This window comes from Thalassophryne amazonica, chromosome 10 (assembly GCF_902500255.1).
Source record: "Thalassophryne amazonica chromosome 10, fThaAma1.1, whole genome shotgun sequence".
Lineage (NCBI taxonomy): Eukaryota > Metazoa > Chordata > Actinopteri > Batrachoidiformes > Batrachoididae > Thalassophryne > Thalassophryne amazonica.
The window spans coordinates 76404999-76430068 of record NC_047112.1 but is presented as its reverse complement, the minus strand read 5'-3'; the positions used below and the strand labels follow the sequence as shown (position 1 = coordinate 76430068).

General features: G+C 39.4%; 2 protein-coding genes across 5 annotated transcripts; one reads left to right on the top strand and one right to left on the bottom strand.

The window, feature by feature from the left end:
* Positions 1–4408: 4408 nt before the first annotated feature.
* Positions 4409–9508, bottom strand: gpx4a (glutathione peroxidase 4a). 4 transcript variants are annotated; one of them, XM_034180308.1, is made up of 8 exons: positions 9454–9490; positions 9390–9423; positions 7697–7791; positions 7473–7617; positions 7035–7186; positions 6541–6565; positions 5163–5222; positions 4409–4760 (listed from the first exon to the last, which is right to left on the bottom strand). In XM_034180308.1, the coding sequence occupies exons 3-8, from the start codon at positions 7765–7767 to the stop codon at positions 4728–4730; spliced, it is 486 nt and encodes a 161-aa protein (XP_034036199.1). In that variant the 5' UTR covers positions 7768–7791; positions 9390–9423; positions 9454–9490; the 3' UTR covers positions 4409–4727. The 4 variants fall into 4 exon arrangements, with proteins under 4 accessions (XP_034036199.1, XP_034036196.1, XP_034036198.1 ...); XM_034180305.1 differs by having other exon boundaries at positions 9390–9508; XM_034180307.1 differs by having other exon boundaries at positions 9371–9493.
* Positions 9509–9529: 21 nt separating this feature from the next.
* Positions 9530–24973, top strand: polr2eb (polymerase (RNA) II (DNA directed) polypeptide E, b). The gene is made up of 8 exons (XM_034180304.1): positions 9530–9695; positions 13777–13951; positions 14102–14217; positions 16527–16607; positions 19435–19493; positions 19610–19688; positions 24681–24748; positions 24846–24973. Exons 1-7 carry the CDS (start codon positions 9639–9641, stop codon positions 24744–24746), a joined length of 633 nt encoding a protein of 210 aa, XP_034036195.1. The 5' UTR covers positions 9530–9638; the 3' UTR covers positions 24747–24748; positions 24846–24973.
* Positions 24974–25070: the final 97 nt, after the last annotated feature.

Sequence of the window (25070 nt, the reverse complement as noted above, 5' to 3'; positions counted from 1 at the left end):
CAGCAAACACTTCCTGGCTTCATTACTAATCAGCTTCCAACCTGCAGGCATGGAACATCCAGTTCACAAAACTCCACTGCAGTGGAAGCCGATACATGACTAACATACAGCTCAATACAATAAAGGTGTGAGGGACACCACATTTACTGACTGTATAAATGTTAGTCACAAAATCTAACGTACCTCAGGAAGTGTGCTGACGAGCGTGAGACCTCACCCCCTCCTCTTTCACAGACCGTGCATCAAACCCCGGACGTTCTCTGCATCCACTGATGATGAGATGGCTCCCGAGATGACGATCTTACCCGTCTGGTCACAAGGTCGAGTCTCTGGCAAATAACACTGTATACTCCAGTCTTAAATGCCACCATGTTCCAATCCATATAGATGCACCTCAGCTGTGAGTCCTGACGAGCCGCAGGTGATCAGGGTGAGGTCCTGATAACCTCAGCAACACAGCCACTCAGTCCCAAATGCAAACCACCTGGAAGGAGAAACAAAGGACAGAAACAAAAAGGCAGCCAGCCCCCCCCCAGCCATATAACAGCTTTAGCAAAAAGGAAAGTTTTAAGCTTAATCTTAAAAGTAGAGAGGGTGTCTGTCTCCCTGATCCGAATTGGGAGCTGGTTCCACAGGAGAGGAGCCTGAAAGCTGAAGGCTCTGTCTCCCATTCTACTCTTACAAACCCTAGGAACTACAAGTAAGCCTGTAGTCTGAGAGCGAAGCGCTCTATTGGGGTGATATGGTACTATGAGGTCCCTAAGATAAGATGGGACCTGATTATTCAAAACCTTATAAGTAAGAAGAATAATTTTAAATTCTATTCTGGAGTTAACAGGGAGCCAATGAAGAGAAGCCAATATGGGTGAAATATGCTCTCTCCTTCTAGTCCCTGTCAGTACCTCTAGCTGCAGCATTTGAATTAACTGAAGGCTTTTCAGGGAACTTTTAGGACAACCTGATAATAATGAATTACAATAGTCCAGCCTAGAAGAAATAAATGCATGAATTAGCTTTTCAGCATCACTCTGAGACAAGACCTTTCTAATTTTAGAGATATTGCGCAAATGCAAAAAAGCAGTCCTACGTACTTGCTTAATATGCGTATTGAAGGACATATCCTGATCAAAAATGACTCCAAGATTTCTCACAGTATTACTGGAGGTCAGGGTAATGTCATCCAGAGTATGGATCTGGTTAGGCACCATGTTTCTAAGATTTGTGGGGCCAAGTACAATAACTTCAGTTTTATCTGAATTTAAAAACAGGAAATTAGAGGTCATCCATGTCTTTATGTCTGAAAGACATTCCTGCTGTTTAACTAATTGGTGTGTGTCCTCTGGCTTCATGGATAGATAAAGCTGGGTATCATCTGCGTAACAATGAAAATTTAAGCAATGCTTTCTAATAATACTGCCTAAGGGAAGCATGTATAAAGTGAATTAAAATCGGTCCTAGCACAGAACCTTGTTGGAACCTCCATAATTAACTTTAGTCTGTGAAGAAGATTCCCCATTTACATGAACAAATTGTAATCTATTAGATAAATATGATTCAAACCACTGCAGCGCAGTGCCTTTAATACCTATGGCATTCTCTAATCTCTGTAATAAAATTTTATGGTCAACAGTATCAAAAGCTGCACTGAGGTCTAACAGGACGAGCACAGAGATGAGGCCATAAGATGATCATTTGTAACCTTCACTAATGCTGTTTCTGTACTATGATGAATTCTGAAATCTGACTGAAACTCTTCAAATAGACCATTCCTCTGCAGATGATCAGCTGTTTTACAACTACCCTTTCAAGAATTTTTGAGAGAAAAGGAAGGTTGGAGATTGGCCTATAATTAGCTAAGATAGCTGGGTCAAGTGATGGCTTTTAAGTAATGGTTTAATTACATGCCACCTTAAAAGCCTGTGTTACATAGCCAACTAATAAAGATAGATTGTCATATTTAAGATCAAGCATTAATTAATGGTAGGGCTTCCTTGAGCAGCCTGGTAGGAATGGGGTCTAATAGACATGTTGATGGTTTGGAGGAAGTGACTAATGAAGATAACTCAGACAGAGCAATCGGAGAGAAAGAGTCTAACCAAATACCAGCATTACTGAAAGCAGCCGAACATAAGATATGTCTTTGGGATGGTTATGAAGATTTTTTCTCTAATAGATAAAATTTTATTTGCAAAGAAAGTCATGAAGTCATTACTAGTTAAAGGAATACTTGGGTCAATAGAGCTCTGACTCTGTCAGCCTGGCTACAGTGCTGAAAAGAAACCTGGGGTTGTTCTTATTTTCTTCAATTAGTGATGAATAGTAAGATGTCCTAGCTTTACGGAGGGCTTTTTTATAGAGCAACAGACTCTTTTTCCAGGCTAAATTAAGATCTTCTAAATTAGTGAGACGCCATTTCCTCTCCAGCTTACAGGTTATCTGCTTTAACCTGCGAGTTTGTGGGTTATACCACGGAGTCATGCACTTCTGATTTAAGGCTCTTTTTCAGAGGAGCTACAGCATCCAAAGTTGTGCTCAATGAGGATGTAAAGCTATTGACGAGATAATCTATCTCACTCACAGAGTTTAGGTAGCTACTCTGCACTGTGTTGGTATATGGCATTGAAGAACATAAAGAATCATATCCTTAAACCTAGTTACAGCACTTTCAGAAAGACTTCTACTGTAATGAAACTTATTCCCCACTGCTGGGTAGTCCATTAAAGTAAATGTAAATGTTATTAAGAAATGATCAGACAAAAAGGGGTTTTCAGGGAATACTGTTAAGTCTTCAATTTCTATGCCATATGTCAGAACAAGATCTAAAGTGTGGTTAAAGTGGTGGGTGGGCTCATTTACATTTTGAGCAAAGCCAACTGAGTCTAATAATAGATTAAATGCTGTGTTGAGGCTGTCATTCTCAGCATCTATGTGGATGTTAAAATCACCCGCATAATTATCTTATCTGAGCTAAGCAGTAAGTCAGACAAAAGGTCTGAAAAATCACAAAGAAACTCACAGTAATGACCAGGTGGACGATAGATAATAACAAATAAAACTGGCTGAGACTTCCAATTTGGATGGACAAGACTAAGAGTCAAGCTTTCAAATGAATTAAAGCTGTCTGGGTCTTTGATTAATTAATAAGCTGGAGTGGAAGATTGCTGTTAATCCTCCTCCTCGACCCGTGCTTCGAGCATTCTAAGTTAGTGTGACTCGAGGGTGTTGACTCATTTAAACTAACATATTCATCCTGCTGTACTCAGGTTTCTGTAAGGCAGAATAAATCAATATGTTGATCAATTATTATATCATTTACTAACAGGGACTTAGAAGAGAGAGACCTAATGTTTAATAAACCACATTTAACTGTTTTAGTCTGTGGTGCAGTTGAAGGTGCTATATTATTTTTTCTTTTTGATTTTTTTATGCTTAAATAGATTTTTACTGGTTATTGGTGGTCTGGGAGCAGGCACCGTCTCTACGGGGATGGGGTACTGGGGGGATGGCAGGGGGAGAGAAGCTGCAGAGGTGTGTAAGACTACAACTCTGCTTTCTGGTCCAAACCCTGGATAGTCATGATTTGGAGGGTTTAATAAAAATGGCCAGATTTCTAGAGATGAGAGCTGCTCCATCCAAAGTGGGATGGATGCCGTCTCTCCTAACAAGACCATGTCTTCCCAGAAGCTTTGCCAATTATCTATGAAGCCCACCTCATTTTTTGGACACCACTCAGACAGCCAGCAATTCAAGGAGAACATGCGGCTAAACATGTAATAATGTAATAATGATCAGTGAACTCTATATCTACACTATAATCCTGTGACAAATGGGGCTGTAATAACAATTTTCATCGTGGCCACTGCCAAAAATAAATGTCTTTTTTCTTTGTGGTAACAGTAAGAGTCAAATAATTTCTTTGTCCCAGTAACATTTTTCAACTGTATGGCAACAACAAATACTTATTACACTATTTTAAGGATGTAATATTCACCCTTTTGACATTTTTACAAGTTGTAACATTTGAGTTGTTGTAAATCGACTCAGTGCCCACCAGGGTGTGGTGTTTGTTCAACATGCCAGAACAAATCCAAGTTTTGTTTGAAAGGCATCATATTGTGAAAAATTGAATTTTTGCAACATCTGACAGCCACATGCACTATGGTTGTACATATTTTTATGTTCAATATTCTCTAAATCCCAAATCTCAGTGCCTGCACGTGTAAGAACTAACCTTGTTTAAATTCTATATTCACTTGCTGATATACACTTTTTCACTAAAATAAAGACAATTTCTATGAAAGTTAAAATGCATTAAAAAAAACATTAATGTGACTCACAGCACAGGAATATTTACACGTCAAAACAGCAACAAGCAATGATCATGAATCACGAAAGACAAAAATCTAAATAGAGTCTTGTTTGCTTTATTGTGGCATCAGTGTCACAGATACATCTTTGACAACAGTTCTACATTAATTGGTCTTTATTGTCCTCTCAAGAGAACCACGTGAATATAAGTTTGGTAATCCTCCCAGGAGATTTGCACACTATTGTCATCAGGTCTGCCCGACCCACAGTGTGGGTTTATGAGCAGACCGTCACTGGTCTGGAGTGGATTCAAGCCATATTCACTGGTACTCAGAGAAACAATAGAAAGTGAGACTACATGATGAAGAAAACAAACAGACAGTGCATCAGTAATGAGGCAATAATCTTCTATTCTGGAATTAGAGATACGTCCCAAGATCCTTCTCCACAACCTGCAAGGAAAAAAAAAAAATTGTCAGTGTATATTTCAAGTCGTAATGACAGCACCTCATCACCGCAAGAGACAATATTTATAATTAAACATATTAACATGTCTTTCACTGTTTTTGTGAACTATGTGCTGGAGGATGTTTGCTTCCAAAATAAATTCTATCATTTATTATTCATATGTAAAATCAAAAACAGCAAAGGATTACACAGTTTTGTTCATAGAATCACAACAGTATCAAAGTGTAAATAACAAAATTTGTGAGGTAAAAATCAATCAATCAATCAATCACAAAGTTCTTCCTCATGTGGATCGTTCCAATCACACATAGGAGAGAGGGAAGTAAAACCACTAAAGGTCTACTTCAGACCTGATAGTTATTAAAGCACAATATTTGTTTTCTTACACTCGGATCATCCTGCGGTCCGTATCGTTTCACCACCTGTCCTTCTCTGTTGATCAAAAACTTGACACACACACAAAAAGTACAAAACTCAAATGCACTGAACATGAAAATGCTAAACAAAATGTCATTTTTGACTTTTAATTTTAAGTAAATGATTAAAATACAGGTCAGTATCTGATGTTGACTTTATATTCTATATATGTGGTTCAGGTATTTAGGGTCATAGTTTATATTATTTTGATAAATCCACGTCACTTTCAGTACAAATCCATCAAAACTACACAGCTCTTCTCATACACACACAGTAGTGTATGAATGCCATAAACACCCCAATGTCTCAGTATAAATGTATTTGCCAAATTAGTTATTTTCAAATGTTAAATAAACAAAACAAAAATGCAGATTTTGAGCTTTATTTATTTATTTAGCGTGTGCATTACTGCAGAAAGTTTATGAAAAAGTAATGGACCTTTTCAGACTAATAAAAACCTGATTAGTTTGTAGGTTTACAGATCAACAGATGAGTCCACAAAGACAACAATAAAGAGATAACAAATCAATCAATAATTGCTTAACATGACATTCTTGTAAAACCACAGCAGACTTCACCCAAAACAATTCAGTCTTAAAGGAAAAGTGTAATCACACAAGATATTTTATTTCAGTGAGTTTTTAATCCGTCTTTGTTGGATTTTTTTTTTCAGTATTAAATAAAAAATAAAAAAATAATAATAATAATAATAAGAAATGTATCCGTAAAGCACTTTCAATCAAAGCGCTGCACAAGAAACAATTCAAGATAAACAGGTTATGAACAAAGAAAATCAGTCAAATAATGACATAATAATGTAATTATAATTGAAACTGTAACACTACAACTCATGACTCAAATGCAACAGAAAATAAGTGGTAATAATATTTTTCCTTTTTAAAATCGTGTACTTCAGTACAAGTACTGCACATACTTTATGTTATGTTACCATTTTATGTTACCATTTTTCATTATGCAAAACATATGTTAGGCTATATCCATCTATTCTACATAAAGAATACTTTTTTTTTTTGGCAAAATACAATGATCTTACTCTGTCAATGGAAACAAGTCCATTGCAATAACATTTTTAAATCCCACTGATAGGTTGTTATTTCTGTTTTAGAAGTTTAACATTAAGAAATTAGGGCTGTAATGATGTGCTTTTTTTAACATCTGTATATAGTAACTGGAGGCCAATTCATATACCACCATGGTGAAAATAAAACAGCAAAACTATCTGGATTATTGGAGGACAGTTCTGTGATTTACTTGCATTTATGCGTGCACTCACAGTACAGTGAGAGATATGTGAAAATGGCATATGTAACAACTGAGAATATTTACCTTCGTGAAATTCCACTTGATACTGCTGCAAGAATTGAAGAGGAAATTTATGTTAGATACCAGAGCAAGCAGATATTTTTTGCTACATTTACTTTAATGTAGCTTGTGATTTACAGTTTAACAGCTGTTTAACTACCGGATTACGCACTAGTTGTATCAGATTTGATTCTATTAATCTCTTAATTGTGCAGATTGTAATAGCGCCTTTGTTCATCATCTGGCCCACAGTCACGCAGAACAAGACAAACTAATGAAGACAGCCGGGGTACAGGGGTAAACAAAAGGTCAGACAGCTGATTAAATACCATGTTAATCAATAACTGATCTGGAGGATCTGGGTGTAATTCAATCAAAAAGTATACTGAGCAATTTGTAGAATGCTCCTGACAATATCATTATACCAGATGTAGCTGTTATAAACCTCTGTTACACAATCAGAAAAACACAATCCCATTTCTATACAAAGTTTTATCCAGCACGTGTTCAACACTTACTTTCCCAGGAAGCCCCTCCCATTGGGCTGCTCCTTCATCCACTTCCACAGCGGGTGAGCGTTGGCCCCATTCACATCGATTTTGCTGAACATGTCAAACTGGACATTATAGGATTCTGCAAATGCCTTGATCTGGGCTTCAGTGCCAGGCTCCTTCAAAATTAAACAAGCGAAAGAAGATGCAATTCGTCAGAACCAATCAAATCGCTGAGCTGCATCCTGCGGTTAAGCTTAATAATCACCGCAAAAATAATCAAGACTGATAAAAAAAAAACAGGAATTTGACAATCTATCATCAATCAGCATGATGTTCCTCCCTGAGTAAGATGCCAAGTTACCCATGATGCCTAACATTCTTTCTGTGATTTAGCAGCTCCAAAAGTTCAAGCCTGTTCTAATAAAGAATGGAACTTGACTAAAACATTAAAAGCATAGATACCTGGTTTCCAAACTGGTTACAGGGGAAGGCAAGAATGCGTAAACCTCTCTCAGAATACTTGGTGTGCATCTCTGTAAACTGAGAGTAGTTTACTTGGGTTTTGCCTCATTTAGAGGCAACGTTGGTGATGATGACAACATTGCCCCTGAAGATACAGACACATTATGTTTTACTGATTGGTAAACTGGAGGAATTTGATAAAGAGATTTGCATTAAAGATTCACCTGTATTTTTCTAGGGACACCTCATTTCCATCGATGTCTTTAGCTGAGAAGTCATAAATAGACGTGGCCATCTGCCAATCCTCTGGTTGTGCAGACTGTTTGGAAGGAAGGGAGGAAAAATGAGATGCGAGTGAAGGGAGCTTCCTTTCCAAAAACATTAATAGATGTTTAGAAGTTGGTACATTCCAAAATGGACTTTTTTTTTCCTGACATGTAAATAAAACAAGAAATACATACATACATATTGTATGTATGTAGATAATCAACCGTGTCAAAATCACTCCCATAACTACGGTATATAAAATATTATCTGGTACAAAAGAAACTTAAATATTTATAAATAATACACAACATTTTGAAATAACTACAATTAATCTCACCATAGCCTGCACCAGAACAGACAAAAGGCCAGTCGAGCTGATCAGGAGCATGACTGCCTTTCAGTAAAGTCTCCTCAAGGGGAAAAAACAAAACAAAAACAAAAACAACAAAAAAAAAAACACCAAATCTCAGGAGCCTGATGACTTCAACTACACGGTCACCCTCCACTGAGAGAACACAAGTTTGAATGTCCTGAAGGGTGGAGGTGATCATTAACATGGTATGATAAAGTCCCCCAATAGCTCCGGCTATGATGACTAGGAACACAACAGTCCACAGTCCACAACAATCAAAAATACTGCCGGCTCCTTATGAAAGCAAAATCTGGGCCATGAGGACTTAAGCTCCATTTGGTCAGGGCAAAGGTAGCCTGACCACATGGTAGCCTGAGGAAAGACAAACCCATTATATAAAGTGCTTCTAGTATGTGGAAAAACAAAATGTTACATCAGTATAATCAGGAACACATGTTCTCTTATTCAGATTTAATGACTGCAGTGGCTGAACACAAAGTTCCAAATACCCAACATCATACAATAATGTAGAGCAAAGTACAAACACGTGTGCTAGCATGAGGGGATGCCACTTATCAGAACTGCCTTGGATTGCAGATGGCAAAAATCCAACCAGACAACTGGTCCATCCCCCCCCCCTTCTGAAAGTAACAGTCTATGTGCCACAGCCAGGTGACACGCACGAATCCTCTTGGCCTTTTCCAGTTGTTTAATTCTTCAACTCCGTCATCTGCATCCTGGCTCATGCTCAGAGTAACACATCATGTTTCCAAACTGTCACAGCTGAGAGCTGACAAACCACAATACAAGGGTGTGCTGCTCCATGTTGTGTGACACAGCGCAGCGCTGCTCTTACAGAGAGTAGACTTTGATGAATCTGCGTGCGCAGCAGTCAGTGCGTGCGGGAGAGGAAAAAAGCTTCAATATCAATACCAGCGTTGGTATCGATATTAGGATCGATCCGCCCACCTCTACCAACAATCAATCAAACCCACCTTTTACTGTTTCCCACACAGTTACCAGGGCAGGGAATAATAAAAGCTTTACGTCACAGAATGATAAACTTGTATTGCTTATTTACACAACAAATAAGAAATACATGAAAGGGAGAACACCACGTTCACTAAACGTTGCTAGCACAATGTTACAAATCACATTAGCACATGCTAACGGTTCAAACCCCAGTCAGGCCGAAAAATCACTAAGGGCCAGTGTGCGTGAAGGCGAAGCATCACTGCAAAACGGTCTGAAATGCGCTGTATAAATGCAGATCATTTACTATTTAAGTGTCGCTTTACCGCAGTGGATAAGCTATGGTAGACCACCGTCGCCACTAGCACCGTAACCGCACCGCTTGTCACAGCTCCAAGTGTCAACAATATCCCGTGTAACGGAGTCATTAAGTTATCCGCCCTGTGCAGTGGCGCGCAGTTTTTGCGTCATTACGCCTGTGACGGAAGAAGAAAACGTGTGTTTTGCGTCGCCAGTCAGACCAAGATAATAAAACTTAAATTAAAACGTTTGTGAGAAACCATATTTGAAACGTCATGGACGACGAAGAGGAAACATACAGACTGTGGAAGATTCGTAAAACAATTATGCAGGTAGGTTTTAGTTCGCTTGTGTTGGGTTGGTTTAGCTTGTAGCTTAGCTAGTGTGCAGTGTGCAGAAGAACTTCAGATTGTTTTTTAGTTTTTTGCTCCGTAGATATGTTATCAGTGTTATTAGCAGAAAATAAATACATAAATAAGCGAGGGAACATTGTATGTATCAGTTTTGTTATCAGGAGTCTGAGAGTTAAAATTGTGAGTTTGTCCCCATATGTATAGATTAGTTGACAAAGTAGCACCGATTGAATGACGTAGAATTAAGCAAATCAGAGGTAGTAGTGGCATGACAAAATTATATATATATATATATATATGTGTATGTGTATATATATATATATATATATATATATATATGTATGTGTATATATATATATATATATATATATATATATGTGTGTGTGTGTGTCAAGGTAGAAACTGCGATTCTGCTAGCAGAGATACAATCACAATCTCTGCCATGCATGATATTGATCAATTACATTTTCTGTGTTTTTGCCTTTACTTACTGTGAGGAGTACTTTGACAACATTTGGATCAGAGTTTCTACCATTAGAGACTGCTACAACACAGATCAACTGTACTTGGAAAAGTAAACATTGATCAGAAATGTAATAAAATATCAGTTAGGAAGTCATAGTCATATTTTGCTATATTCATGAATTAAAATGGTGTTGTAGTTCTGCATCATCAAACATTGCGTATGTCAAGTATGTCAAATGGAACATTAGTTACAGGTTTCTCTGAGAACTCCTTTGACAACATTTGGATCAGAATTTCTATCAGTAGAGATTGCGATCACAGTCTCTACTGGTAGAAACTGCGATTCTACCAGATTGTAGTTTCTACATTAACACACACACACACACACACACACACATATATATATATATATATATATATATATATATATATATATATATATATATATATATATATATATATATATTTTTTTTTTTTTTTTTTTTTTTTTTTCTGGAAAAGACAGAGTTGTCTTTTCCAGGACAAACCCACTTCAAGCATGTGTGCAACTTTTGCAAAGTGGCCACCTATCAGTCAGAGTTGACAGGACAAAAGTTCTGTGAGGACTATGCCATTGTACCCACACTTGGTGCTGTGCATCTGTGACTGTTATGGGGTGCCCGCTACGGGCCTCGTCTTGCAGACTTGTCAAGAGCGGATTTTCACCCTTCAAACCTTTCAGTGACCGTCGTATGATCTGGGTTGAGTAGACATGAAATGTTTAATAGCAGCAGGAATTCCAGCTTTAAAGACCTTAACAGATGCATCACCTATAGCATTGGAAGTATTAGTTGATTTGATCAGAGGAGTGGGCTTTTATTTCTCCGGCCCACACTCCAAAGTGAAAGTGCCAGTAGGATGCTTAAAACTTTTAATTACCAATTACCAATTGTTGGATACATTGGAACGCTTTTGAATTGGCTGTTGCTCAAGGACTGGACCCCAGTGTATCTCTTAGAGAGTATAACAGCACTGGAGGCAGTACATGTTGTTACTGTTCCGTGACTGACTGAGCTACTGTTGAGCTGGTATCAGCTGATACAACTAGGCCAACCCTTAAACTGGCGGCAAAGTACACAGTGGTACAGTGGGAATTCAGGTGAGATGGAGACAGAAGATCTACAGTTGAAACCTCAAACAGGAGCCGCCCAAAGGAAGACAAAAAAGTGTACCTTCTGGAAGGGCTGGTATCCATGTGTATCCTCCTCCGCCTTCACACATGAGGTTGTCCAGCACACCCTGAGTTGGTCTCTGCATCAACCGTGGATGGGATCACAACATTTTGTGCTGCTCCTGGGCCCTCCTCTGTTGCACTGAGTGGACTGTCATTGTAATATGTACATGATTTTTCTGTGTTTCTGCTGTGGTTTACTGCTGCATTTTAAATATATTGTGTTGTGAGCAGCAGAGTTACCCCAACTCTTATCTACTGTATGTTGCTGTCAGACTTGAGACATGTAGGGAAGTAGGTACCTGCATAGTCAGACATTGCTCATATAAACTGGTAATAGTTAGAGATAGGGTGAGGAGCTCGGTCACTCGGGAGGAGCTCGGAGTTGAGCCGCTGCTCCTCCACTTCGAAAGGAGTCAGTTGAGGTGGCTCGGGCATCTTTTCCAGATGCCCCCTGGACGCCTCACTGGAGAGGTGTTCCGGGCACGTCCCACTGGGAGGAGGCCCCGGGGAAGACCCAGGACACGCTGGAGGGACTACATCTCTCGGCTGGCTTGGGAACGCCTTGGGGTTCCCCCGGAGGAGCTGGGGGAGGTGTGTGTGGATCGGGAGGTCTGGGCGGCTTTGCTTGAGCTGCTGCCCCCGCGACCCGACTCCGGATAAAGGGGAAGAAAATGGATGGATGGATGGATAGTACAGACCTACAGCTTGAGTGGGGCCTTAGGAGCCCAGACCTATACCTAGTGATAGCATTGTTATGTCAAGGCTTCCTAACAAATTGCTTTACTAAAAGCTTCTTTGCTAGATGACTCATTTAACAGTTAATTCTAGACTGCTGACATCTACTGGTCAAATAATACATATACCACACTTAGTATGGCATTACAGTTGGAGACCAAACAGCACACAATCTTTAGCCTTGACCAGTAAGCAGTTTTATGTCCTTATTGAATAGCGAGGTCTGTAAATATATTGATTTACTTTACATTATGTAGATGTGCTTCATTGAAATTTGTGCAGTAAAGGGAAGTACTTGCGTGAAGGGAAGTAACAATGTTTGTCCTGTTGCACATGTGGGATAGGATTGTTTTATCCTATCCCACATCCAAATTTGCATCCAAATCTGAGTTTGCATCCAAAATAATGTTTAACTGTGATGGGTCGAGGTGATTTATCTTTTTTTTTTTTTACGATTATTTCCGCTGCATTTTAAAACTCTCTGACATGGAACAAAAGATGCCAGTGTGCACAGAAACTGAATTGCTGAGGTGATTATAGAAACAGAGACTTTTCCATGTGGCTGTGCCTTTTGAAGCTTATTTTTATGTAAAATGAAACAGTCACATGATTCGATTGAAGTGAGGTCTTGTTTGTCTTTGGTTGCAAGATACTGTGGCAGTAGAAGGCTTGACAAAAGGATTATTTGCCCCCCCCAGAGAAACATTTTGATTTTAATTTTACTGGCCACTGTTTATCACTGATGTGGTGACAAGCTAGTAGTTGTCCTTTTTTAGATCAGTTTGCTGTTGTTAACGTTTACAGATGTTGCAGAACAAGAGAATTTTGATCCTTCAAAATATTTTTGCAAACGTGGTCGATCTCCTTCTCTGGTGGTTGACAGACCTGAAATGATTATTCAGAAGTGATCAACATAAAATTACGCAACAGCAAATTTAATAATCAACTACATAATTGGTTGAGCATAAAGTACCAATTATTTTCTGATTCCATTTTCTCAAATAAGAGGATTTTGTGTTTTGCTTTTTACTAGTGCAGTGCCCGTAGGAAGTATGTATTCCTATAGAAAAGTGGGAGCTTTGTTGACAATCTTTGTCAAAGCTGGCACGTGAGAACGTTCTGCCTTGTGATAATAAATCAAGAAGTGTCTGTGTGTGTCTGTGGCTCACATATCTCAGACTGTTTGTGTATTATTTATTTCTTTAATTTATTTCTTCCGTCTCTCCGCCGTGAACCTGTTCAAGATAGACATCTGTTTAAGGCAGAGAGTGACTCATCTTTGTTGACAATCTTTGTCAAAGCTGGCACCTTGTGCCTATAATGATGACTTCAAAATAAAGGTTTTGAAAATTAATCCCAAAGTTTTCATAATAAAGGGTGCACATCTTCGTGCCATGCGCAAGCCGTATCTGAAAGCTGAGGCCGATCTGACAAAGTCAGAGAGATAGCGAGTCACACACACACACACAGACACATGTTAATGTTAAAATTGTGGCAGTAGAAGACATGTGAAGACCCTATTTTGAACTTTGGTATATAAACAAAATGTTTCCCGGAATAAACATATCCAGAGTGGTTGACAGCTTGGGAAGTAGAAAGCATTTGTCTCATATATTTGCTGTGTTTATTCTGCTTGTGTCCCGAAAGCTGTGCCACGATCGAGGTTACCTGGTGACTCAGGACGAGTTGGACCAAACTCTGGATGAGTTCAAGAGTCAGTTTGGAGACAAACCTAGCGAGGGTCGCCCCAGACGCACAGACCTCACAGTGCTGGTGGCACACAATGATGACCCCACCGACCAAATGTTTGTGTTTTTCCCAGGTCTGGACACTTCATGAATACTTCATATTTAATGAACAAAAAGCAACCAAATTTAACTGGAAAATAAGATAAGGGGACTCTAGAGCTGATGGATGTGAGTCAGCCTGTTCTGCTTTGAATTTATGTTGAAACGTTGTTTTTCTTTCTCAGAGGAGCCTAAAGTGGGAATCAGGACAATTAAAATGTACTGTCAGAGGATGCAGGAGGAGAACATCACACGAGCCATCATTGTTGTTCAGATGGGCATGACACCATCAGCCAAACAGGTAGATACATTAATGTCAGAATCTTTTTCCTTTTGTTACTAGTAAGTTAATGCCATTTATTTGCAGCAACCTCCTTCTTTATGGCACATGGTCTGCATAAATGCTGTTAAAATTTGTTAAAGGGATGTACAGTTGGAACTTGTAGTCCCATGATTGTTCACAGCGATCACAAATCTCCAAGTCCGTCTTCCGAGATACTCGAGATGTAGGCACCATAAACATGGTCGGAACTAATACCAAGATATTGCTCATAATTAACAGCGAAGATGACAAAAGGCAGTCGTATAGTTGGTCTTGCGAGACACAGACGTCTATAAGATCAGTTAATGTCATCATTGGATACATGTGTTATTCATCATACTGATGAAGTAAAAAATTTAGGAGTAATCTTTGATGCAACACTGTCTTTTGGTCCACATATTAGCAAGATTACAAAGAATGTTTTCTTTCATTTGCGAAGTACAGCATTCAGTGGATCCGGAAAGTATTCACAGTGCTTCACTTTTTACACATTTTATGTTACAGCCTTATTTCAAAATGGATGAAATTATTGTTTTTTTTTTCCTCTCAAAATTCTACATATAATACCCCATAATGACAGTGTGAAAAATGTTTTTTTTTGTTTTGTTTTTTTTTAAGATTTTTACAAATTTCTTAAAAATAATACTAAGAAATCACATGTACATAAGTATTCAGAGCCTTTGTCATGAAGCTCAAAATTGAGCTCAGGTGCATCCTGTTTCCACTGATCATCCTTGAGATGTTTCTACAGCTTATTTGGAGTCCACCTGGGGAAAATTAAGTTAATTGGACGTGATTTGGAAAGACAAACACACCCGTCTACGTATAAGGTCCCACAGTTGACAGTGAATGTCAGAGCACAAACCAAGCATGAAGTCAGAGGAATCATCTGTAGACCTCAGAGACAGGATTGTCTTGAAGCACAAATCTGGGAAGGGTACAGAAACATTTCTGCTGCTTTGAATGCCCGAAGGAGCACAGTGGCCTCCATCATCCACAAATATAAGAAGACTCTCCCTAGAACTGGCCGCCTGTCTAAACTAAGTGATTGGGGGAGAAGGGCCTTAAACAGGGAGGTGACCAAGTACCCAATGGTCACTCTGCCAGAGGTCCAGCATTTCTCTCTGGAGAGAGGAGAACCTTCTAGAAGGACAACCATCTCTGCAGCAATCTACCAATCAGGCCTGTATGGTAGAGTGGCCAGAGGGAAGCCACTCCTTTGTAAAAGGCACATGGCAGCCCACCTGGAGTTTGCCAAAAGGCACGTGAAGGACTCTCAGACCATGAGAAACAAAATTCTCAGGTTTGATGAGACAAAGATTGAACTCTTTGGTGTGACTGTCAGGTGTCATGTTTGGAGGAAACCAGGCACCATCCCTACAGTGAAGCATGGTGGTGGCAGCATCATGCTGTGGGGATGTTTATCAGCAGCAGGAACTTGGAGACTAGTCAGGATTGAGGGAAAGATGAATGCAGCAATGTACAGAGACATTCTGGATGAAAACCTGCTCCAGAGCGCTCTTGAAGACTGGGGCGATGGTTCGTCTTTCAGCAGGACAATGACCCTAAGCACACAGCCAAGATATCAAAGGAGTGGCTTCAGGACAATTCTGTGAATGTCCTTGAGTGGCCCAGCCAGAGCCCAGACCTGAATCCGGCTGAACATTTCTGGAGAGATCTGAAAATGGCTGTGCACCGACACTCCCCATCCAACCTGATGGAGTTTGAGAGGTGCTGCAAAGAGGAATGGACAAAATTGCCCAAAGATAGGTGCACCAAGCTTGTGGCATCATATTCAAGAAGAATTGAGGCTGTAATTGCTGCCAAAGGTGCATCAACAAAGGTTATGAATACATATACAGAGTGGGCCAATAAAATGTTACCACTTTTTGATTGTCCACAGGTTTTTGAAATGAGAACTTATTTGAAAATTTTATTTACAGATTTCTGCAGAGTTCAATAATTGATGACATGTTCCATCCACGCTCCTCTTTGGATTACCTGCATGTGAAGTCTTAGTTTTTTTTATTTTTAATGAATTTGCAAAAAAAAAAAAAAAAAAAAAAATCATGTTTTCATATGGGGTGTTGTGGGCTTGCCCCCCCCCCCCCCCCCCCCCCCAAAAAAAACTAATCCGCCATCATGAAAAGGATACATTTTGGGTATAATGTTTCCTGTGTCTATGCATTTCTTTTTTCCTTCTAACATTTCATTGTGTAATCACGTTATGGAAGTGCTATGTGTTTTGTTTATTTTTCTTTTTCTATCTTTCTTCGTTTTTTCCTCAGTCTCTCGTTGACATGGCACCTAAGTACATCTTGGAACAGTTTCTACAGCAGGAGCTGCTTATCAACATTACAGAGCATGAAGTAAAGCGCAAGTCAATTAAGTCATGTCACAGCTTAATCAACACGGGTCACTCCATATGAACTCAACCAAAGTTCAAAAATTGTCCACGGTCACCGACTTAGATTTAGCTTAAAGAAATTCTGTTGGTGCCTCTACATGTATAATGACTGTGCAAAGTTTTAGGTGGAAAATAATGGTTTCTGAACTATGGACCTTTGCACTTATTTTTGACAGTCACAAATTGCGTGTTGCTCAGTTGCCACTTTTGGATGCCAGTAATGGAGAAGGAACGTGTAAAAAATAATGACACTCCATGTTTGATATCAAACTCTGTAAGTAGTCCTAAATTGGTAATAATATGGAGATTTGGGTACCATACTGGGAAATATATGAGTTCATAGTCCGAATGATAGCAGTTTCTTCTGAATTAGTGTGTCATGGGGAGCAAGCTTATAAACTTTGCACTTTGTCCTTGGAGCTCAGGTGCAGACATTTAGACATGTTCTGGAAGGGCACCCAGCAGGCATGCTGGTGATCAGAAGCAGGCTATGAGAGAAGTACAGTTTTTGATGGCTACATGAAGTGGATGAATACATCGCTATTTTTATCTGACCGCTCAATAATGCAACCTACGAACCATTCCTTATCATAAATGCATGAAACACATTTTCCTGGCTGTAATTCAGCAATATCCACCACAGATACTGGCTGCTCTATGCCAACAACAGTAAAATGAACATCAGCTGACATATTTTTCACTTTCAATGAGTTTGTTGAAATTGGGATAAAGCAATGGTGGGACCTTGCACCAGTTAACGTGGTTGCTTTTTCGAATCTTGCTGTCAAGTGGAAATTTTTTTTTTTCTTCATTTTGGGTGACATGAGCCATTGATACATAGAAAAACTTGATATACCTGACCTGAGGTGTGTGTGTGTGTATATATATATATATATATATATATATATATATATATATATATATATATATATATATATATATATATATATATATATATATATATATATATATATATAAAAGATATGTACAACAATTATGTAGAAATAGTTTTGTGACTATGGGTAGTTGCCCTGGTGATGAATTTGCCAGTCACAAATTGGTCCAAAAGTGTATTTTTTTAAATTTAATTTTATTTTTAAGCCAGAACCATTTTTAGAGTGCCATAACTTCTAAATTAAGACTTTTGCAGGGCCAGGTTCCCTCTTGCAGACAGTTCTGTCCTCAACTTGAAGGAATCCAGCATCAATAACCTGTTATATACTCAACAAAAATATAAACGCAACACTTTTGGTTTTGATGAACTCAAAGATCTAAATCTTTTTCCACATACACAATATCACCATTTCCCTCAAATATTGTTCACAAACCAGTCTAAAGCTGTGATAGTGAGCACTTCTCCTTTGCTGAGATAATCCATCCCACCTCACAGGTGTGCCATATCGAGATGCTGATTAGACACCATGATTAGTGCACAGGTGTGCCTTAGACTGCCCACAATAAAAGGGCACTCTGAAAGGTGCAGTTTTGTTTTATTGGGGGGGGGATATCAGTCAGTATCTGGTGTGACCACCATTTGCCTCATGCAGTGCAACACATCTCCTTCGCAAAGAGTTGATCAGGTTGTCAATTGTGGCCTGTGGAATGTTGGTCCACTCCTCTTCAATGGCTGTGCGAAGTTGCAACAACGAACTGGAGTCAGGTCGAGACTCCGATGAGGACGACGAGCATGCAGATGAGCTTCCCTGAGATGGTTTCTGACAGTTTGTGCAGATATTCTTTGGTTACGCAAACCGATTGTTTCAGCAGCTGTCCGAGTGGCTGGTCTCAGACGATCTTGGAGGTGAACATGCTGGATGTGGAGGTCCTGGGCTGGTGTGGTTACACGTGGTCTGCGGTTGTGAGGCTGGTTGGATGTACTGCCAAATTCTCTGAAATGCCTTTGGAGACGGCTTATGGTAGAGAAATGAACATTCAATACACGAGCAACAGCTCTGGTTGACATTCCTGCTGTCAGCATGCCAATTGCACGCTCCCTCAAATCTTGTGACATCTGTGGCATTGTGCTGTGTGATAAAACTGCACCTTTCAGAGTGGCCTTTTATTGTGGGCAGTCTAAGGCACACCTGTGCACTAATCATGGTGTCTAATCAGCATCTTGGTATGGTACACCTGTGAGGTGGGATGGATTATCTCAGCAAAGGAGAAGTGCTCACTAGCACAGATTTAGACTGGTTTGTGAACAATATTTGAGGGAAATGATGATATTGTGTATGTGGAAAAAGTTTTAGATCTTTTGAGTTCATCTCATACAAAATGGGAGCAAAACCAAAAGTGTTGCGTTTATATTTTTGTTGAGTGTAAATGATTGTAGACGGACTCGGATTCCCTGAAAATAGGTTTTTCAATTTTTGCATATAAAATGTTCACCACTTTGGAGACCAAAAACATAAATAGGCCTTTCCTGATGACAGAATCTGAAAACCTGGGCTCAAATTACCAAGGAAAACATATTTCAGCCAGAAATCTTTGCTCGTTTCAGAAATATTGGTATCCAAAATCAGCTACACAGGATCATATGCAATTCTCAAGTGTCAAAAACAGGCAAAACACCCCTTATTTAAAGGCCCATCGTTCAGAAACCCTTAAGATTTTCTAACTAAAACTTTGCACGTTTTCATTATATTATGGGACCTCTGGTTGAGTTCATATGGAATGACCCACACCATATTTCCCAATATACACTACATTGTGGTTCCAGGAAACACCATAAAAGTCTCATGCTGTAAGTGACTTTTCTGTTTTTGAAGAATTTCGTGTCTGTTTTTCAGCTTGTTCCCGAACATATTGTCATGACTAAAGAGGAAGTGACTGAGCTACTAGCACGATAGTATCCTTGTACTCAGAGCAGTGCTCTTCCTACTCGGACAGAAATTAAATCAGTTGTGTCTGCTGATAATGTACTTGTTCATGTTCAAATAGCTTTCCTTAATATTTTAATTCCAGTAAATTAAAGGAGAGTCAGTTACCGAGGATTCAAGCAGGAGACCCTGTGGCTCGCTACTTTGGCTTGAAGAGGGGACAGGTAGGATTTCATCATTTCAAACTGTCATTACCCATACAGTAGTGTTCAGAATAATAGTAGTGCTATGTGACTAAAAAGATTAATCCAGGTTTTGAGTATATTTCTTATTGTTACATGGGAAACAAGGTACCAGTAGATTCAGTAGATTCTCACAAATCCAACAAGACCAAGCATTCATGATATGCACACTCTTAAGGCTATGAAATTGGACTACAACCCCTGGCAAAAATTATGGACTCACCGGCCTCGGAGGATGTTCATTCAGTTTTTTAATTTTGTAGAAAAAAAGCAGATCACAGACATGACACAAAACTAAAGTCATTTCAGATGGCAACTTTCTGGCTTTAAGAAACACTATAAGAAATCAGGAAAAAAAAAATTGTGGCAGTAACGGTTACTTTTTTAGACCAAGCAGAGGGGAAAAAAAATATGGAATCACTCAATTCTGAGGAAAAAATTATGTAATCATGAAAAACAAAAGAACGCTCCAACACCTCACTAGTATTTTGTTGCACCAGCTCTGGCTTTTATAACAGCTTGCAGTCTCTGAGGCATGGACTTAATGAGTGACAAACAGTACTCTTCATCAATCTGGCTCCAACTTTCTCTGATTGCTGTTGCCAGATCAGCTTTGCAGGTTGGAGCCTTGTCATGGACCATTTTCTTCAACTTCCACCAAAGATTTTCAATTGGATTAAGATCCAGACTATTTGCAGGCCATGACATTGACCCTATGTGTCTTTTTGCAAGGAATGTTTTCACAGTTTTTGCTCTATGGCAAGATGCATTATCATCTTGAAAAATAATTTCATCAACCCCAAACATCCTTTCAATTGATGGGATAAGAAAAGTGTCCAAAATATCAATGTAAACTTGTGCATTTATTGATGATGTCATGACAGCCATCTCCCCAGTGCCTTTACCTGACATGCAGCCCCATATCATCAATGACTGTGGAAATTTACATGTTCTCTTCAGGCAGTCATCTTTACAAATCTCATTGGAACGGCACCAAACAAAAGTTCCAGCATCATCACCTTGCCCAATGCAGATTCGAGATTCATCACTGAATATGACTTTCATCCAGTCATCCACAGTCCATGATTGCTTTTCCTTAGCCCATTGTAACCTTGTTTTTTTCTGTTTAGGTGTTAATGATGGCTTTCGTTTAGCTTTTCTGTATGTAAATCCCATTTCCTTTAGGCGGTTTCTTACAGTTTGGTCACAGACGTTGACTCCAGTTTCCTCCCATTCGTTCATTTGTTTTGTTGTGCATTTTCGATTTTTGAGACATATTGCTTTAAGTTTTCTGTCTTGACGCTTTGATGTCTTCCTTGGTCTACCAGTATGTTTTCCATTAACAACCTTCCCATGTTGTTTGTATTTGGTCCAGAGTTTAGACACAGCTGACTGTGAACAACCAACATATTTTGCAACATTGCGTGATGATTTACCCTCTTTTAAGAGTTTGATAATCCTCTCCTTTGTTTCAATTGACATCTCTCGTGTTGGAGCCATGGTTCATGTCAGTCCACTTGGCACAACAGCTCTCCAAGGTGTGATCACTCCTTTTTAGATGCAGACTAACGAGCAGATCTGATTTGATGCAGGTGTTAGTTTTGGGGATAAAAATTTACAGGGTGATTCCATAATTTATTCCTCAGAATTGAGTGATTCCATATTTTTTTTCCCTGTGCTTGGTCTAAAAAAAAGTAACCGTTACTGACTGCCACAATTTTTTTCCTGATTTCTTATAGTTTCTTAAAGCCAGAAAGTTGCCATTTGAAATGACTTTAGTTTTGTGTCATGTCTGTGATCTGCTTTTTTTCTACAAAATTAAACAACTGAATGAACATCCTCCGAGGCCGGTGATTCCATAATTTTTGCCAGGGGTTGTATTAGTAAAAAAAAAGTAGAAAAGGGGGTGTTCACAATAATGGTAGTATCTGCTGTTGACGCTACCAACTCAAAACTATTATGTTCAAACTGCTTTTTTTAGCAATCCTGTGAATCACTAAACTAGTATTTAGTTGTATAACCACAGTTTTTCATGATTTCTTCACATCTGCGAGGCATTAATTTTGTTGTTTGGTTTGGAACCAAGATTTTGCTTGTTTACTAGTGTGCTTGGGGTCATTGTCTTGTTGAAACACCCATTTCAAGGGCATGTCCTCTTCAGCATAAGGCAACATGACCTCTTCAAGTATTTTGACATATCCAAACTGATCCATGATACCTGGTATGCGATATATAGGCCCAACACCATAGTAGGAGAAACATGCCCATATCATGATGCTTGCACCACCATGCTTCACTGTCTTCACTGTGAACTGTGGCTTGAATTCAGAGTTTGGGGGTCGTCTCACAAACTGTCTGTGGCCCTTGGACCCAAAAAGAACAATTTTACTCATCAGTCCACAAAATATTCCTCCATTTCTCTTTAGGCCAGTTGATGTGTTCTTTGGCAATTTGTAACCTCTTCTGCACGTCTTATTTAACAGAGGGACTTTGCGGGGGATTCTTGCAAATAAATTAGCTTCCCACAGGCGTCTTATAACTGTCACATCACTTACAGGTAACTCCAGACTATCTTTGATCATCCTGGAGCTGATCAATGGGTGAGCCTTTGCCATTCTGTCCATTTTAAAGCATTGGAGATCAGTGTAGATGAACAGCCTATAATATATTTTTTGCACCTGCGTATAAGGTTTCCCCTCTCCAATCAACTTTTTAATCAAACTACACTGTTCTTCTGAACAATGTCTTGAATGTCACATTTTCATCAGGCTTTCAAAGAGAAAAGCATGTTCAACAGGTGCTGGCTTCATCCTTAAATAGGGGACACCTGATTCACACCCGTTTGTTCCACAAAATTGACAAACTCACTGACTGAATGCCGCACTGCTGTTATTGTGAACACCCCCTTTTCTACTTTTTTTTTTTTTTTTTACTAATAGCCCAATTTCATAGCCTTAAGAGTGTGCATATCATGAATGCTTGGTCTTGTTGGATTTGTGAGAATCTACTGGTACCGTGTTTCCCATGTAACAATAAATATACTCAAAACCTGGATTAATCTTTTTAGTCACATAGCACTACTATTATTCTGAACACTACTGTACTCAGCAGTCTCACCTGCTTTGGAATCTTACTGAGAATTGGTGATTTGCATCTGACTAACGGATCAGTCACCAGGAAGCTGAAACCAAAAATGGTCAACATCCTCTCAGCAGGATCAACTTTACACAACTTCTCAAAGTAGCTAGGCCACAACAGAGTACAGTAGAGTCATTGATATGTTGGGGCTGTGTCGAAACCTGCCTGGACTATGATGAGACAAGGTGTAGTGTTGGAGGAATACTGTTATTCAGTTACTCTATAAGCAGACCAACAGTCAGTAGACCACAGATTGTCTCCCCTCTGTACCATCACAGCCCACACTCTCAGCTCTCCATACAGCTTGGATAGACCATCAAGCTGTGCACTATGACTCTGGATGATGTTCAGGTGCCCTCAGGTATGGATAACTGCTTGCTGTGGATAGTGGCAGCACCAGTAGAACCCAAAGCCGTTTTCAGGGTCTTGCCACAGAAGAACTAGCACATTCCCTTTGAGGAAGTTGTGTCTGGGTTTGGAAGTTCTTCACCCAGATAATGTGTAACAGTCTGATTTTGAAGTCTAGCCAGATTAAATTTGGGACACCAAGCAGACTGCAGTCTGCAAGGCTTGAACTGAATTCTTAAGGAATCTACAACCTTTGTGGTCAGTTTATAAACCAGACACTTCTATAGACCCACCAATTTAGTGGGAAGCTCCAGCTTCTTCCCATAAGAACATGATTAGTCATCTTCAGTACAAGGTGAGTTTTTGAGTACTGTGTTCCGCACGCAGTGCTGGAATCGGAATCAGACCCATTTTTACCGCAGTTATGAGACCCATAGAGACTGATACAGTCTGGGTAACCAGTGGTCTCATTGAAATCAGCTATGGCGGTGAGAAGTGATCAATCACCAAGTGAAGCTATGAGTAAAATGCCTCCCTCACGATTCAGAACACAAATAGAGATGACAGGACCCTCAAGAATGCTTAAACCTGAGCCTCATGTGCTCACTGATGAGTGATAACTGATACCACTGGAACAAGTCTACCTGCCAGAGCAACCTCCAGTCCCTCGGTATGTTGACCATTATAGTGACCTGACTGATAGTAGGCCCATCTACCCAGAGAACGTCCAGGACTATGGATTTCAGTGAGTGTTGCCACAGCAGGGTGGAGTTTTTTTTTTTTTTGCTCTCTAGACAAGATGATAATCCTTTCTGGATGGAAGTTCCACATTACCACACCCAGGTTTCTGCCTCATGTTTGGAGCTGGGTACTGTTATGGATCAATGAGCAGTCACTGAAGATACTCCATGAAAGTTACTTGCATACATAGTACCAGTTCTAAAATTCTAACTAGCATGCTACCGTGGGGATCCAAATTAGGTAATATTCATATACAAAAATAGGTTGTAAATTTTAGTCCTATCAATGTTCCATTTTGGTGGCGTTCATTTATGACCCAATATACATAAGCACACCAAATGGCAGCTCTCTCCACTTTGTCCATAATCGAAGTTGCATTTAAGCTTTTTGTCTTTTCTGCATTCTGCCACAAGCAGGTGCTTTTAGTTTTACATTTTTACACACAGAGGCAGTGGCGGAAGACATCAAACGTAGTACACTTCTCACTCATGGTAATGGCAACATGACAACCTAAACTAACCAATCCAACTGAACTACAAAAACAAATCAATAACACTTAAAACCCCCAAACTCCCATGGTGCATTACAGCACAACATCCATTGTTCACTGTTAGCGAATATCACCAAGTTCTCCAAATACCAAACAGCAAATGTCAGTTCTCCCCAGTTTCTCCATGATCAAAGCCATACACACGGACACAGAGGCCACTTGGCTGTTATAATGTAGAATGTGTTCCACATTTGCAGGTAGTAAAGATTATCAGACCAAGTGAGACAGCTGGACGCTACATTACTTACAGGCTTGTCCAGTGATGGTAAGTGACTGAAACTTGAAGACATGTCTCTTAATAAATATGAATACCTGTGATTTAAGTTTTTTTTTTTTTTTCCCCCCCTTCCCCTCTTCCACAGATTTTTTTTTGGGGGGGATGGCCATGTCAGAACTCATTCCTCATCACCAAATTGTGGATTTAGTGTAGAGAGATGTTTACTGTAGTTCAGTTATTTTGCACAATAAACTTTTTTGTTCAGTGGGGTAATTCAGTTTTTCTTCAAGCAAACAGAGCATAAACAGTTTGTGTCTTGCTTTGACAGGTATGATGTAGCCTACCTTTTTCTTTCTGAAAGCCATCCTGC

Bases quoted from the DNA above. Each gene is read 5' to 3' on its own strand.
- polr2eb (XM_034180304.1), top strand. From the start codon at position 9,639: ATGGACGACGAAGAGGAAACATACAGACTGTGGAAGATTCGTAAAACA. The intron at 9,696-13,776 runs GTAGGTTTTAGT...GTGTCCCGAAAG, and splicing joins TTCGTAAAACAATTATGCAG to CTGTGCCACGATCGAGGTTA. The intron at 14,218-16,526 runs GTAGATACATTA...TTTTTTCCTCAG, and splicing joins TGACACCATCAGCCAAACAG to TCTCTCGTTGACATGGCACC.